General features: G+C 40.2%; 2 protein-coding genes across 3 annotated transcripts in view; one reads left to right on the top strand and one right to left on the bottom strand.

Annotated features, from left to right (window-relative positions):
- The window catches only part of PRKG1 (protein kinase cGMP-dependent 1), a 1,223,752-nt gene that overhangs the window by 673,013 nt on the left and 534,110 nt on the right, over positions 1 to 16,629 (top strand). The gene's annotated exons all lie outside the window — the stretch shown is intronic.
- On the bottom strand, positions 1,297 to 5,491 carry CSTF2T (cleavage stimulation factor subunit 2 tau variant). The gene has a single exon (XM_004440003.3). It carries the CDS (start codon positions 5,235 to 5,237, stop codon positions 3,372 to 3,374), a length of 1,866 nt encoding a protein of 621 aa, XP_004440060.1. The 5' UTR covers positions 5,238 to 5,491; the 3' UTR covers positions 1,297 to 3,371.

Raw genomic sequence — 16,629 nt, 5'->3', positions numbered from 1 at the left:
CATCAGACCTAAGAGATAGGCCTGACACACCATAGGAGATCAGGTTCTGTGTGCTTAGTTAATGTCCCATCACAGCATGGAAAAGCAAGAAGCTTTGCAAGCTGTGATTACATTAAGGTTCTCTTTTTAATGCTTTTCTGCCATTACAATTCTGAAAAGTGTGGCTGAGAAGTCATACGTGATCTCACTTGCATTAGCTTCCCTTCACCTGCTATTCACACTAGCTTATATCTTATCAAATACCCCAAAATCAGAAGTCCTGGGACATCAGCAGACATTAAAACACATTTTGATATTAATCAGTACTAGAAGAGGGGAAGGGCTAATGGGCAGGCACTAATTAAAGCTCAACATTTCATATTCCCAACAAGAGGAATAAGCACTCAAGAGGCATTTGCGAATCAGTATTTCACCCCAGTATCTTCAGCTACTGTTATTATGAATGAATCTGTGATTTCATTTGTAGTCTACTGGTATTTGGGAAAATGCAGGATGCCAGGGGTTATAACCAACAATTATAGTAAAACACATAAGATTATGATGGTAGCAGACATGTGTTGCTTGTATTCTTCACTATCAAATGAAATAAGGCTCTATATTCTACATCAACAGCTGGGACAGTCAGACAGTAAATTGGAAGTGAGGAGAGAGAACCTATTTTATTAAGTTTACCAGAGTAAAGGAGATTGCTTCTATTATTTATTTCTAATTTATTTTCTAATGCAAATATTTGGTATAACTCATTTGTTCTGTGTGGAATCTAAATCCTTTGGGGAGAAATTTATGAGCTTTTAGTGGAATTTTTTTTCTCCTTAAGAGAGAATGTTTTGTCTGATAGAATGTTTTGTCCTGTGATTTCTGCTATAGGGAATACAGAAGTGAGTAAGACAGTCCATGTTCAGAGTTCTTGATCTATTAAAAGTGGGAGTGGGGGGTAGCACGTAAAATAGTGCATTGCAATATAACAAACGCTGTTGGTAATAAAGATACCTGTAAGTAGGTGTTCCTGGGATACAGAGAAGAGTTCTCTGGGGGGAACATAAAGAAAAGAAGACTAAGTATCCACCAAGATGTTGCTACTGATACCAACCATAGAATAACACATCTTTATAGTTATTTCAGTTGTGGAATTATACATATAATGAATCTAAGAAAGGGATTTCCATCCATACCTGCAATTTCTTTAGTTTTGCTTTTTTCATTTAAAAGAAAAAAGTATTCAGGCCCCATGGGGCTCTCAAGAATAGATAACTTTTGAATAATGCATTCATTAAAAATAAACATCAGATATTAGAGTCAGCCTTAATTGTACATTTTATTTAGTCTGCATTAAACAATGCACGGATTTTACTACAACCAAGAGCATAACATTTAATAGTTTTCAGTTAAAGCCCTTCAGTGAAAGCTTTGGGATAAAACAACTATAATTTCAAAGGAATCAAGCCAACTCGGTGAATTACTATTGCCTGGAACTATCACACATAAAGGAGAGTCATCCCCTCCAATACAGGGGAAGCATACAGAAAACAGGAGAAAGTTAACAGTATCAACAACAGTAAAAAGAGGAGTAAAACAGGTAGCAGGAAACAACAGCATAGGGATAAAAACTTTGTAAAAAATGAGTGAATTACCCATTTAAGATGTAAAAACTTTGCAAGGGGAAAATAATTCAATTTCCAAGTCTCAGCTCTCTCATTAAATGATATTTTTTCCTCTTAACTAGATATTGGTTTTTCTTCTCCAGAGTAAGATCATCTGGTTATTTGTGTGTTTATGGTTCTGTTAATTACTAGTTGGTCTATGACACAAATTTTTGTGTCTATATCCTCAAGGCTTAAAAATAAATTAGGTAGTAGCTCTAAAGAAAATGTGATAGCCCGGGCCGGCCCCGTGGCTTAGCGGTTAAGTGCGCGCGCTCTGATGCTGGCGGCGCGGGTTCGGATCCCGGGAGCGCCCCGAGGCACCACTTCTCCGTCCAACGCGAGGCCGAGTCCCACGTACAGCAACTAGAAGGATGTGAACCTATGACGTACAACTATCTACTGGGGCTTTGGGGGGAAGAACTGAATAAATAAAATCTTTAAAAAAAAAAAAAAAAAATGTGATAGCCCGACCTTCCTACTGATTTTTAAATGTCTCATGGGTATATATATTAGGACTCAATAACTTTATTACTTGTAAAAAGTAAAGTGAGTAATAACCAACTGAGCAGGGAATTAAGGCTACAAGAATATCTCTACCTACCTGGGCCTCAATTATTCTGATAAGATCGTGATAGGTAGATTTTGAAATAAGAAAACTAAAAGGCATGTTAAATGTTGCTCAGATTAAGATTTTTAACTCCTGATTCTGGTTGACCAGATGGATACCATCTGTATATGGAAGCTAGTAACCAGCAAACTGAGAGCTCTAATGCATGAAGCCTTCCACTATTTATGAAAAGCCCAATGCTGTGTATAACTCATCCAGATCAACTGGTCCCTAGATGCTGATGTTTGGGAAGGGTGTGAGAGAATTACTCAGATTCACATTTAGGGCTTAAAGACTACTGAGAAATGGGAAGATAGTGCGAGAGATATTGACTCTCATCAGAGAAGACTTAAGTAACCCGGTTGATCCTAGAACTGTCCCAGCAAAATCATCCTGCTCAGGGCGAGGCCTGAATATTGCTGGTCCCTGAAGGGTGAGATAAATGAAACATCACATCACACCAGATGCATTCCTTGATTTTTCAGGTAGCACAGCTTTAGAAAAAAACAATTCCAATACCACAAGCTAGACTTATCCTGTTAGCTCTAATGTTTCAAAAGAATTCCAAAACACTAAAACGATGCTTCAACTAATACGTTCTATCACCCCCAAAACAGGATTTTGTATTTTAAATGGCTTACCAAAAAATATATCTTAAAATTTTGTGGTCAATTTCTTTATTTTCTTATACAAACAAAAACCTTAAACTATCTTATTAGTACATTACCATTTTAATAGGTCATCTCTTAGTCTTTATGTGCAGTTTTCACATCATTTTACTCAGTATTTTTAAAAATGTAGTTAACATATTGTAGACATTTTTAATATTGCTGAATATTCTTTGTAATCCTATTTGGTATAATATAATCATGTTCAGAGTTATTTTTGTACATTTACAATGAATTGAACAGACCCACCCCTTCCTCCCCCTACCCCCCCAATTAAAAATAAAAAGGAAAACAGAAAAAAAGAAAAAGACAACAAGAAGAAATAAGATTAGGTTCTGGGAGGAGAGAAACTCTAATCATTCAAGTGTGGGGATGCAGAAGTCAGCTTTCTGCACCCATTCTCCATTACAAAAAAACTTTCTGGGACTACTGCTAAACATTTTCTAAAACTTTTCAAGAAGCTCCCGTAGATTTCTGGATCTGTTCCTTTAAAATCAGGATGCTCTGCCTTTGCTCAGGAGGCAGCATGGCAATCTGATCTGCAGTCAGTTGAAGAACCTGCATGATCAAAGCTGCCTTTTCCTGATCCTGGGGAGTTACTTGGCTCTGCCCAGGACTAAAACTGCTAGGCTGGCCTCCACCTTGCTTGCCTGCCCCCTGCATGCCTGTTCCTTGTACGCCCGCCCCCTGCATGCCTACTCCTTGTATGCCTGCTCCCTGTATGCCTGTTCCTTGTATGCCCGCTCCCTGCATGCCTGTCCCTTGTATGCCCGCTCCCTGCATGCCTGCTCCTTGTATGCCTGCCCCCTGCATGCCAGCTCCAGGATTTCCCACCCCTGAAATGCTTGGGACCTGTCTGGGTCCCTGAGGACCACCTGCCCCCATATTAATGGGTCCAGGACCCTGGATTCCACCAGTCATAGGGCCTCTCGAACTGGGGCCAGGGCCCCTTATCTCCATTCCTCTTGCATCCATGCCTCTTGCTTCCATTCCTCTGGTTTCCATTGCACAGGTCTCCATTCCTCTTCTCTCCATTACTCGTGTCTCCAAGACCTCAGTTTCCATGGCTCGAGTCTCCATCCCTCGAGAATCTCTACTACCTCTGCCATCCATAGGTAGGCCCCTTTGATCTATCATAGGTCCTCTGGGCTCTCCAATTAGCAGTCTGGGATCTGCTAATGGCCCTCCCCTCATCTCATGTGAAGAAGGGCCACGGTTGTCATGACCAGAGGCATGGTGCATAGGGGGACCCTGATGAGGTGGACCAAGATAGCCTCTGGGCTCTACTTCTCCAGTGACTGAAAGCAAAGTCCCTCCACGTGGGTCATTGGGAGCATCTCCTAACAGTCCTCGAGGAGGCAGGCCACCAGCAGTCATGGGTCCACGAGGCATAGGCGCTCTAGGATCCGACATCTGCACCTGTCCTCGCTCTAAAGGCACCGGACCAACCCCTGGCATTCCAACTTGGGGCTGCATTGCTCCACCAGGAGTTAAGGAACCGGGACCAGGTCCAGGAACCCCGGCTGGTATTGGCCCCGGGGCTGGAATTCCACCCTGGATCGGGGTCTGCATCAGAGGAGGGATGTCTTTCACAGGTCTTCTAGCCAGATGCTGAGGCTGAGGGGTTGGAGGATTCTGCTGGTTGAGCAGAACATTAGGACCTGGGCACAGCCCAGGACCCGGGCCAGGGCCAGAAACAGACTGAGATTTGCCTGGGATGAGTGGTGTGACATGTATCTTGCGATGCAGAATTTTCAGAGCAATCTCTGGATCCATGATTCTCATCACTACTTGTGCCTGCAACAGTGCATAAGCCAGCTGTGGGTTTTGAAGTAACATGTTTCGAGCTTCCTGGTGGCTGTTTTGGACACAGAGCTTCATCTGCTTCATCAGCTCAAACATCTGCTCCGGGGGGAGACTAGCAACTGCTCTGGTAATTGATTCTGGGGCATCTTCTGGATCGATGGGGTCCCCATAGGGTGAGTCAATGATGGGCGCTGCAGGCCCTAGGCTCTTTAACTCCTCCTTGTTCTTCTCACTGGCAGCATTGTCCACCCGAAGCGCTCTCCCGCTGAACTCCCGCCCGTTCAGGTTCCGCATGGCACTAAGCGCGGTTTCCTGGTCTTGATACTCGCAGAAGCCATAACCCTTGGGTTTTCCGGTCTCTCTATCGTACACCAGCCGGAAACTGACAACAGAACCAACCTCTGAGAAAATGTCCTTTAACTGCTCCTCAGTTGCCTCATACGGAATGTTCCCCACGAACACGGAACGCAGTGATCTATCCATTGCTGGGTCTCTCACCGCCAAGCTCGACATGATTCCCGTTGTGCAGACACGGCGGAGAACGGATTCTTCCCAGAGTCGTCCTTTTGCGACCCACACTTCCGCTGAGCAACGGAAGCAGCTTTTAAACTCCGGGCAGAAACCTCAGTGGTCGGCTTGAGTCGTTCCGCGAAATCTGCGCCTCTTTGTTCCACTAACTTAATTAGCTAATGCTTTCTGCCCTTGATCGTTTGTGGTTCTTTCAGCTCCTTCTTACCCAGACGCAGGACTCCTTTCTCGTCTCTTAATCCGCAGACTTTCCATGGCGCGCCACCACCCCCGCCAGGAAAAGCCCGGTGCGCCTTGACCCCAGTAAAGATGGCCGCATAGACTTCACCATGGTAACCAGCAGAGGCGGCCTCCTTTGACGTCAGGGGCGGCTTTGTTTCCGTTTGCCGGCGGGAAACCGCCAACCGAAAGCTAAGGCGGTGTGTTCTTCGGTCTGCTGGAAGGGTTTTCGTATACCAGTGTCTCCTTATATTTAAGCTATATTTAAAATCACATTCTAGACCAAGAGGGGAAAGTGTAGTCGTTTCAAAACAGATTTGGGATTTGCTCCTGAAAATACAAAAGTAATCGCTCTGTTTTAGAAAAACATTTTTGGAAAATACCTGCCCCGAAATACACGCCGCGCAAATGAGCCTGCTCCATCCATCCCCGCCGCCATCTGGTTGCTTCGGATAACCGCTGTTTGATAGGCGACGGGACCGGCCAGGTTTTCCTCTCTGCATCCAGGCAGCAGTCGAGCTATTCATAATATTACCCTTTTTTCCCTTAATTATATTAAGTGGTATTAATGATTAATAATAAATAGCATTTAAAGACTGCAGAGCGTGAATTAAATGAATTTATTCTTATACTGGAGGCATTTAGATTGGTTCTGATTATTATAAACTGAGGCAATGATCTCACACCTCTACTATGAAGGGAAAAACAAACTGTAGTTGTTTCTAGTCTGTTAGTTTTGCCGGCAGAAGTTGAAACATATGTGGAGCCTAGGTTTTTTCCCCCGTTTAACAGACGATAGAACTGAAACTTGGGGAGACCTAGGTAATTTGCTAAGCAGCCAGTAAACGGCAAAGCCAGAATTCTTCTGCCGGTTGGTCTGTTGCAGCTCCAGAGGTGCGCTGCTGCATGTGGCAGCCGCCAGCCACTTGTAGCTATTGGGTACTTGAAATGTGGCTAGTGTGATTAAGAAATTGAACTTTTAATTTTATTTAATTTTTATTAATTTAAATATAAAAACTGATTCAGTTAGGCTAATGGAAAACTTTTTAGGATGTTTGGGTATGGAATCTACTTTTGCAATGATAAATTTTATTAAATCAAAATAAAAATCAAGTATTTACAGTTAAAATTTAGCATTCTGATTGGGATGTGCTATACGTGTAAAATACATGCAAGATTTTGAAGACTTAGGTATAAAAAAAGTTAAAATATGTCTAATTTTGTATTGTTTACATGTTGAAATGATATTTTTAATATATTGGATTAAACAAAATATATTTTAACATTAATATCACTCATTTCACTTTACTTTTTTTAATGTAGTTACTTAGAAAAATTAAAATTATATATATGGATTGCATTATATGTTTATGAACTTCACTGTTCCAGAGTCTGTCTTACCTCTTAATTCTACATATGCCCTTTGAGGAGCTTATGAAACTTTGTTTCATCAAAAAATTGTGTTATGTTCTTGGGTGTCATAGTCCAATGAATAGATCTGAAATGATGGGTTTAGCTACAATTTAGACAAAACATCCATTTACCTTCAAGTGTTTTAATAATTCTTTAAAACAGGCTTGGACATAGCTATTTACTCAAGGTGCATGATAATTTATATCTGCAAGTAATAAAGTGTATTTATATGACCTAATAAAATCTTCCTGGTACGTGAAAGAAACAGAATAGCCACTTGCTAGTAATGGTTTTTCCCTCCTGATTCTTTTATTGGAGGTGGGGCAGGGGTGGAGAGAAGTTGAGGATGGTATTATTTTGGAAAACTAAAAGCAAGTCCATTTGTCTCCTTTCCGTACCATCCCTTTGCAGAGAGAAGCCATGACTTTTCTACACACAGTCTGTCAAGGACGACTTAGACATCGGCCATGTGTGTAATGGTGTGTGTATTAAGTGTAGTAATCCTAAGGATAATAAGAGGCTATTAGAATAAGTTGTAAAGTTCATGATAGGTTGCACAGATTATTTGACAGAGTTTCTTTGCTGGTGCTGATAGTATCTAAACAAGTGGTCCTCACACTTGAGCATGTGTCAGAACCACCTGGAGCCTGGTTTAAGTCCGATTGCTGGGCCTCACCACTGCCCCGCCTCAGTTCTGATTCAGTGTTTCTAGGGTGGGACTGGAGAATTTGCATTTCTAACGAGTTCTCAGGTGATGCTGATGCTGCTGGTTTGGGGACCCCCACTTTAAGAATCATTGATCTAAACGAAAGGACTTGAAGTGGTTTTGTTTTGTTTTGTTTTGTTTTGTTTTCGGTTTATGTCAGGCCAACGTAAATTTAGTACACTGTTAAAAGGTATGAGATATGAGTGGTCTTTAAAAAATCTATTAATATTTTAATGCTGATCCAGTATAGCTAGTACATGCTGATCCCACGCTGAAGATACTCTGGGCACAAAGGATGCGTGAACAGAGTAGCTGAGGAACTCTGGGGATGAACAAGAAGGGAGAAGGCATCACTGTAAGAGTGTGATTTTTGTCACAGGCCTTCCATGTTCTGTTTAGTCCCCCTATTCAAAACCAGAAGAATGGTTTAATATGGCCCTTCAGAGAGGACCATTGTGACCCAGCACATAGCTCAATGCCCAGGATACATAAGCTAATATTTATTAGTAACTGAGTGGCCCAGAATTACCAAGAGCTGTTAGGAACCTGTGCACGTTCCCTGGTACCAATACATACTTTTCATAGATCTACCTTGGAAGAACTTCCATTTTATACTGCTTTCTTTGTTCCCAGGATGTTTAAACTTTAGATTTTTATAGCATGGCATATACTTTGAAGAAAAATGTACATGGCATCTTGCATGTTCAAACGTTGATTCTTTCAATAAATCAAAATATCAACTGTACTAAGAATGATTTTTAAACAAACACATCAGAGCATATGGCCAAGTGGGAGCTGTTCTTCAAACTAACCACCTTCAGAAACTATAAACGTAATCCATAAGGCTTCCATTGTTCAAGTGAACGCCTACCCTGAAATTGTTTTAGGGCTCCATTTGAAAGTCATACTAGAAAACTGCTGCCTTAACTCAAAGGTATACCTTGTTTTCTTTTTATTTTTTAATTTTTTTTTTAATTTTTATTTATTTATTTTTCCCCCAAAGCCCCAGTAGACAGTTGTATGCCACAGCTGCACATCCTTCTAGTTGCTGTATGTGGGACGCGGCCTCAGCAAGGCTGGAGAAGCGGTGCGTTGGTGCGCGCCCAGGATCCGAACCCGGGCCGCCGGCAGCGGAGCGCGCGCACTTAACGGCTAAGCCACAGGGCCGGCCCGGTATACCTTGTTTTCAACCAAGAGTTATGCAACTAAATCACCTAACTTTCTGACCAGACTTGGCAAAAATATGATATTTAGCTATTTCCAAACATCAAAACTTACATCAGAATACAAAGATTCTGTAGACTTGCGGGTATTAAAAAAGATTCACCATAGATTAATTAGACAAATTCCAAAACGAGGTACTAAAAATATTTTTAGTTATGACAGGCATTTTTGAAATAAGTGTATGGGTCCTTCAAAGAATAGATCAAATACACTCCCCGATGAAGTTCTCTCTAATCTTACTCCTTCTTCCTCTAGGTTGGAAGTGAGTTCATTTTCCTTTGGATATAAACCATTCCTTATCCATACCTTTCTGATGATAGTAACTCTTCTACTTTTTAGTAGAATTATGATTTTTCCTTCTAAACTATGACATCATTCAAGGAAAGAGCTAGATTTCCCTTTGTCAATTAACAAAGTGACATATTAATTCTCTTCCATAAATATTTATGAAGAGACTAAGCCAGGAGCTAGGAATAGCCAAGACATGAAATTGAAACCTAGTGTTTTTGATGCCCTCAGAGGAAACCAATAGAGAGTTCGTGAGTAGTGTGATAAAAGATTGTCTTTTGGGACAGATTACAAAAGGTTTTGAAGATCAGATTCATGAATCTAAACTTGATGTGAGAGTCAGTAGGCTTTCTTCCATCTTTCTGAATCATGAACATAGAATAAAAATGGCAGAGGTTTAAGAATACCAATTTTATCCAGTCCTTCTCCATGATATCTTTTGGACTTGGACTATCCTTTTTACATCATTATAATTTTTTAATCTAATGTAGCAGTGGCTCTTCCTATATTTAACATCTTCTATAACATGGCTTCATTCTCATTACTCACTTGCCGCCTTCATATATTCTCCTCTGGCTAAATTGTACCCCTCATTTTTCACCATACATGATCTGTGCTTTTCCACCTTCTAGCTTTTGCTCCTAGCTTTTGATCTACTATTCCTTCTTTGAGGATGTCTTCTTTTCCGTCTTTCTCTCCTCATCTCTCCATGTCTAAATCCTTCTTGTCCTTCAGTTCTCACCCTAAAGACTTTCCTTTTAAAGTAGAGTATTGATTTGGCACCCATTATTTTCTATATTGTAATAGAGGTGCTAGTATTCTTGTGTTACCACTTAAACACAGACCCATATCTGATTTATTTTGTTCATATTGCTTAGCCCAGTGCCTTTTATATTCCAAGCACTCAGTAAATATTTTTAAAATTAATACAAAATCATCTTGTAATAACAGATTACATGTTAACAAAATGATAATTTAATGCTTTCAGCTTACAGAACACTTTTCTTTGGGCTCCCACATCTGATCTTGACAACAATCATGTGAGGTATATACAGTTGTATTCTGATTTGAAAGATGTTTTAACAGAGAACTGTTACCTAGAACTTTAACAATGGACTCACTCAAAATACAGATACTATTCATAAAAGCTAACTCTGATCACTTAATAGGAAGGAGTTCCTCTGATAAGTGCTTTATAAAATACAATATTTTATTTAATCCTTTCAACAACCCTTCTGAGATAGGCAGTCATAGTGTCTGAATTTATAACTAAAGAAACAGAGGCACAGAGAGGTTAACAGAGTGCCCATCATAACTGGCAGAGCCAGGTTTTGAACACACATCATTTGACTCAAGAACTCAAGCTCTTGAATTATTATTCCATTAAATGAGTTTATCAAGGAGACATAGCTAGTCAGTGGCAGAGCTACAGCCTGAAATTAGTTCTCTTGATTTTAAACCTCCTACTTCATAATTAGTGTGGTAATCACAGGTTACCACACTAATTAATCAGTAAAAAGGTAATCCTTTTTACTAATCAGTAAAAAGGTAATCAGGCCTTTTTACTGATTGTTTCTGAGTGTAACTAATTGCAATTTTGACATCACAATCAGTGCTGTGGCAACAGATGGACTATAAGGTCTAAAGACTAAAGCGAGGGAGAAAATGTTTCCTTTTGCAATTTGCATGGCTGTAGTTAAACATCACATAAGGATTTTTAAAAATATCTAGTTAGATAGATACAAATACGTTTTCCATAAAATGAAAGAGCCCAGATTTCTCAAACCCCAAATTAGGTTGGTCTGTGACATTTTCTCCCAATTTTTAAATATATTTATTATGAAACAATGTACAGAGGAAGAAATAGTAAATTTCATTACTTATACATGAGATGAATCACTTTTATTGGCAAGAGGAAGATTACATGAATTTGGGACTGCTGGGAATATGCCATTCCAGGACTGGAGGTTGGACAGAACCAAATGTTCTCCTTGGAAGCGATTGTGTTGTACAACCTTGTTTTTTTAATATATGAAGAAAATAAAGTCTAGGGAAGACAAGGGACTCAACAAGGGTCAGATGCCTAGTTATTGGCCTAGCTTGTAATGGGATCTAGATCTTCAGACTTCCTCATCCAAACTATGCTCTCAGCACTTCTTAGGGGTAGTAGAGTGAAGAAGTTAAGAATATAGACTTTGAAGTCAGAGAGACTTGGGTTGGCTGCCTAGTTCAACAAGTAACTGTGTAGCCTTAGACAAATTACTTAACCTCTCTGTGCTTCCATTTCTGCATCAATTAAGTGGGAACAATATCACTTGTATTGGATTGTTGCATAGAATACATAACATATTTGTTTTTATCGTTATTTTGTATGGTAATTATTAATCTACACTTGTTATATAGAATTAATAGTAGCAGATGAAGCAGCATCTTAAGTGGAAAGAGACCCAAATTTTAGTCTAATGCTATTTATTTTTGAGTCTGTATCTCCATTTTTATCTTTGAAGGGGTTGAGCTGGGTGAACTAATGATCTGTCGTCAGATTATATTATTTTAAAAATTGTATCGAGACAACCTTGGATAACATTGTCATTTTAATTTGTAGTAGATTTGTAGTTGAACATGGATAATTTTTAGGCTTAATCCTCTAGAACACTTCAATGAGAATTTTACTGATCATTTTTGATGCTCACTAGGTTCTTATACTAAACCATGAAATGCACTCTTCAAATATTTAGTTGGCTGAAATTCCACTCATTCATTTTTATGAAAAGGGCCTGTGTGACCTTTGACTGTGGAGGATTGAGGCTTACACAACCCTGCATTGGTCTGGCACACAGGATACCTATTTGAGCGTATAGCCATGTTCAGGATGTCATTAGGACTACTACTTTGGAGCGTGCACTGGCAGACATAAGCCATTTATTCAAACATGGAAAAGCATAACTAATTGGACAAGAAGCAGAGCTCCCTATTCTTGCCTCAGGCTGTCACCTGAAAGAACACAGAGGAAGGAAGTGTCCTCATAAACTGTGGAAAGTACAAGCTCTGAAACCGGGTCCTGAGTAAAGACATCCTGTTCAAGATGAACAACTTGTGAATCTTTCTTTCTGTGACCAGAACAATCTAACCTCCAACCTCAGAGGAATGTCTGAACTGCTGTTCACTTCAGAAGTTAGACTGGTATCTCTCTTCTGAGGCTTGATTGACCTCTAGAACGATCCTGTATTTATACCAAGTTACAGGAAAGAGGCCTTCCTGAAATACTTGCTTGAGGGCTCAGATTGTTAAAAACAACAACAACAACAACCAGTGTGACAGAATGTATTTTGGATTCATTATCACATTTGAATGATCCTTGAAAAACATTACTTCAGAGTGCCAGTTCAAATTTGCCATCACACAATTAGATTCCTCAGGATCAGAAATTAGATGAAAATGTAAAATCCAATGTTTATAGCAACACAGTAGCTAGCACTTCTTGGACCAAGTACAGAAACCAACTCCAACCATGTTAAGTGAAAGGGGGTGGTGGTGGTAGTATTTAATGATACTCTGTTATCTCTCAGAACCCACAGGCAGTGTATTATTAGTCTGCTCAGGCTTCCACAACAAAATACGACAGATTGGATGGCTTAAACAACTGAAATTTATGTTCTCACAGTTCTGGAGGCTGGAAGCCTAAGATCAAGGTGCTGGCATGTTTGCTTTCTCCAGAGGCCTCTCTCTTGGGCTTGCAGATGGCCATCTTCTTGCTGTGTCCTCATGTGGCCTTTCCTTTCTGTGTGTGAATCCCTGGCATCTCTTCTACTTCTTATAAAGACACCAGTCATATTGGATTAGGGCCCCACCCTTATTAAGGCCCCTCCCTTATGACCTCATTTAACCTTAATTATCTCTTTTAAAGGCCCTATTTCCAAATAAGTCACATTGGAGGTTAGGGCTTCAACATATGAATTGGTAGGGGTAGGGGTGGGTGGGGGTGGTGGAGGCCGCAATTCAGTCCATAACATGCAGTAATACAGTCATCTTCAGAAAAGAAGGAATGGGCAATTGTAACTCCTTCAGGATGCTCTATTCCTGTTCTGTATCTCTCTCCTCTGCTTGAAGAACCAGATTACTCTGATGTCTCTCCCTGGTCTACTGCCATTTAAGGGGCTCTCCTATGAACTTTTGATTTATTTGCTACAGATTTGCCCAGAGAGAATGATTTATTTCTCTGGGTACTGATTCCAGCTTCCTAGGAAAGAGGATCTAAAGGTCCAGCTCTACTCTGGTGTCCATCCATGATTCAATCCAATATGGGAAAGGGGTTGGGGCCAGGATGATAGACTACTGAACAACTTTATGCAGGGGCCCAGAAATCAGCTAGAGTGAGAGAGACCCTAGAGACCATTGCATTGCCTAGAGTTAACCTCCTTTACCTGCTAGGCAATGGAGAGGTCCAGGACAGGGGCACTTAGGGGCTCAGGGCAGTGGCTATTTATCACTGGTACAGATTTTTAATTATTTTAACCGCTGGTGCAGCTGTCCTGGTAACGGCTGAATATCTATCGTGGTTGACCATGAATTCCCAAAGTAGCTCTTGGTGGCCTACCCTTGTTAGGGAGGGGAGCAGTTAAAAGAGTTGTTGTGAGCTAGGCAGCCATTCTCAATGTGCCTACCACCAGAGAGAGTTTTTCTACAACGTTCCTCTAGGTCATTCCCTCCGTCTCTGCAAAAATAAAATATTAGTTCCAAAGATGGGTTATTTTCATAAACGTTTAAATATACTGATTTGCGGATAGAAACACGGTCTGGTATGAAACAGTAAAGAAATATTTAACCCCTCATTCATGATCTTCAGAAAGCTCACAGTACATATAATGTATGATTTTCTTGAAGGTGAATAGAGTATACATTTTAAAATACCAAACTCTTCCATTCTTCATATATAAATATTGATAAATCTATTCTTGACAGTTTAATGACACAATAATAAATAGTAACAATTCCCTTATTTATTATTATCTTCATCACTATGATCTAACATTTGCCTTGAAATAGCTGCATATACTTTCTCACAGAGCAGCACAATGCGAGAATTTCCTCTCACCTCCAGTTGTTTGCCAATCCCCTCCTGACTCTGGGGAACAAAACAAGTGACTGCAGGGAAACAGGGAAGTGCAAATAACCTATTCCTCTGGAGCCCAGTCTTTTGTTAGCCCTGAAAATGGAATGGTGTGTATGTTGGCCCACGCCCGTGAGGGGTCCAGAAAAGAGAAGCTGATGCCTGCAGAGAGAATAAAGAAAGTGCAGAAGTTTCCCTGCCAGTTTAGTGGTCTGGAGTTTGCTGCCAAGGTCCCAGGGTTGAGCATTTGTTACAGATGTTCATTCTCACCTGCAGGACCTCTACAGGGAGGCTGGGTTCCAAGAAATACTCCCAAGAGCAGGTGTCTGCAGAGGGGGTGGAGGAGGTGGGGGAAGGCAGAAAGGAAACTTACCTCACACATCAACAATGGCCTGAGAACTCTTTAGGAATACTGTTAGTCATTGTTCAACTAAAACTGATTCAGCACCTATTTCGTAAGTGCTTACTGAGCACGTGCTATGCGGAAGGTAGGCACTGAGTTTGACAATACGGGGGTTTAAATGTGATCTGAAATGTGACTCATGCTTTAGTAGAACTTTTCACTAGAAAGTTTTCTTAGCTTTTCTCTTCAACTTTTACTGAGGATTTATGGTGTTCAGATTGTGGCAGGAGAACAGCTGTGCCTGCAAGGAGTTTCCGTTCTGTCAGACAAGATAGAGCATACAGGATGCGAGCAGACAGTTTCCAAATGCATTTTTGATTTGTTTGATTTCCTGAGAGGTATATAGAAAAGGAAAATATAACTGCTGTTTACCCATTGACCCTCTTGCTGAAGTGGAAGATGAAAAGGAATTTTTTTTCCTTTATTACTGAGAAAAGAACTGTTATTTCTCTTTACCATGCTAGGGTCTGTATACCTATACACTGAGGACAGGGATTATTACTTATAACTGATTGCATTTGACTCAAAGCCGGTATAACTGTGACCGCCCCTCGCACTCCTCGCTATCTCGCAGCAGGGGGTGCTGGCAAGCCTGTTTCTTGGTAGATAGCACATCGTTGCCAGGCCCTTGATTCAATGAGCAGCTTATTGTTATTTCCTGGCTAAACTCTAACCTTAAAACAAAGCATGATTTCTTGAGAACACTATTTAAGTACAGCATGAATAAAATATAAAGTTTATTTCTTAATTAAATTAAATATTGCAACTAAATTCAAATATTATTTGTACTTTAAGCAAATAATAAAAATATGAGTTTACCTTTGGCCATCAATCTCTATGCAAGTGAAGCATAGAACAGCTTGCTGATGACGCACAGTAATGTCAAGCCTCTAGTGATGCCTGGATATGTTGTCCTGTTTTGTGGGGCTCAGTAGTTATGTTATTTGAGGACTTTGCTTCCTAAGATGACCTTTCGTATTCTCATACTTTCTCCCCCTTTTTTTTTTTAACCCCTCTTTTCTGTTTCTGTAGCTGCTGTGTCCATTACTATGTCCACTATGTTCATTACTTTCGGACTTCCTTCTTTCACTCAAAGTATAAGTGTATATGTTTCCTGTTGTCTAGGCAGAGAAGAGTTCTGTGCTCCTAGAAAGAACAGCACCATAGGAAACAAAGCAAAGTCCTCTTGCCTTTGGTTTCCCTCCCGGTGGCTCCAAGGCAGTTCTGACGGCTTGCCTCAAAGCTGGAGCATTGTTCATGTGCTTCCATTAGGAGACGTCAGCGCTTGTTTCTCCATGTAGGAGGTGGCCATCAGTACTTGTGGGTGGTGGAGTGAGAAAGCAGATGAAATGGATTGTTGAAAAATTAAATTGAGGCAGAGTGTTTATGTTGTGAGTGAAGATAGACGTAAACATTTTAATGAATAGATCCAGAATGGCAAAGATCACAGTAAACCATGGCAGCAATGGGTTTATATTCTTTTCCTCTTTTCTCTCTAAATAGCCTTTCCATCTCCACCATTGTGTTAAAATTATTGTCAAGTGTTAATGCTTATTCACAGTATTATTTGGAAAACTAAGGGTTTAGTATACAGCAACATCATTATACAACTCTCTTTGTAAATGTAGACTCTAAAATACTATTTAATATTCATCCTTACAACCTAAAAATGAGCCATTTGCATCCAAACTATTATTATTACAATTACAATGCCATGCATTGTAGGAAGTGCTTTATACGTAATTGCTCGTTCAACTCCCACAATAACCCTATGAGGTCTCTTTGATAGATGAGGAAACTGAGGCACAGATAGGCTAAATAATTTGCCCAGGGTTTTACAGCAAGTAATAGACAGATACGATTCCAGGCAGTCTGACTAATGGAAACAGTTAATTCCTGAAAGTTCAAACTTATTTTTCTTCACTTAGAATAAATGTTTTATTCCCCCAAAGGAAAAATTCTGTTAAATTTCACCACCAGCCAAATTTCCTAACTTTTCTTGCCTTGTCAGCTG

This window comes from Ceratotherium simum, chromosome 6, assembly GCF_057802395.1.
Source record: "Ceratotherium simum simum isolate JZ-2026a chromosome 6, ASM5780239v1, whole genome shotgun sequence".
Classification (NCBI taxonomy): domain Eukaryota; kingdom Metazoa; phylum Chordata; class Mammalia; order Perissodactyla; family Rhinocerotidae; genus Ceratotherium; species Ceratotherium simum.
This window is presented reverse-complemented; position numbering and strand designations above follow the sequence as displayed.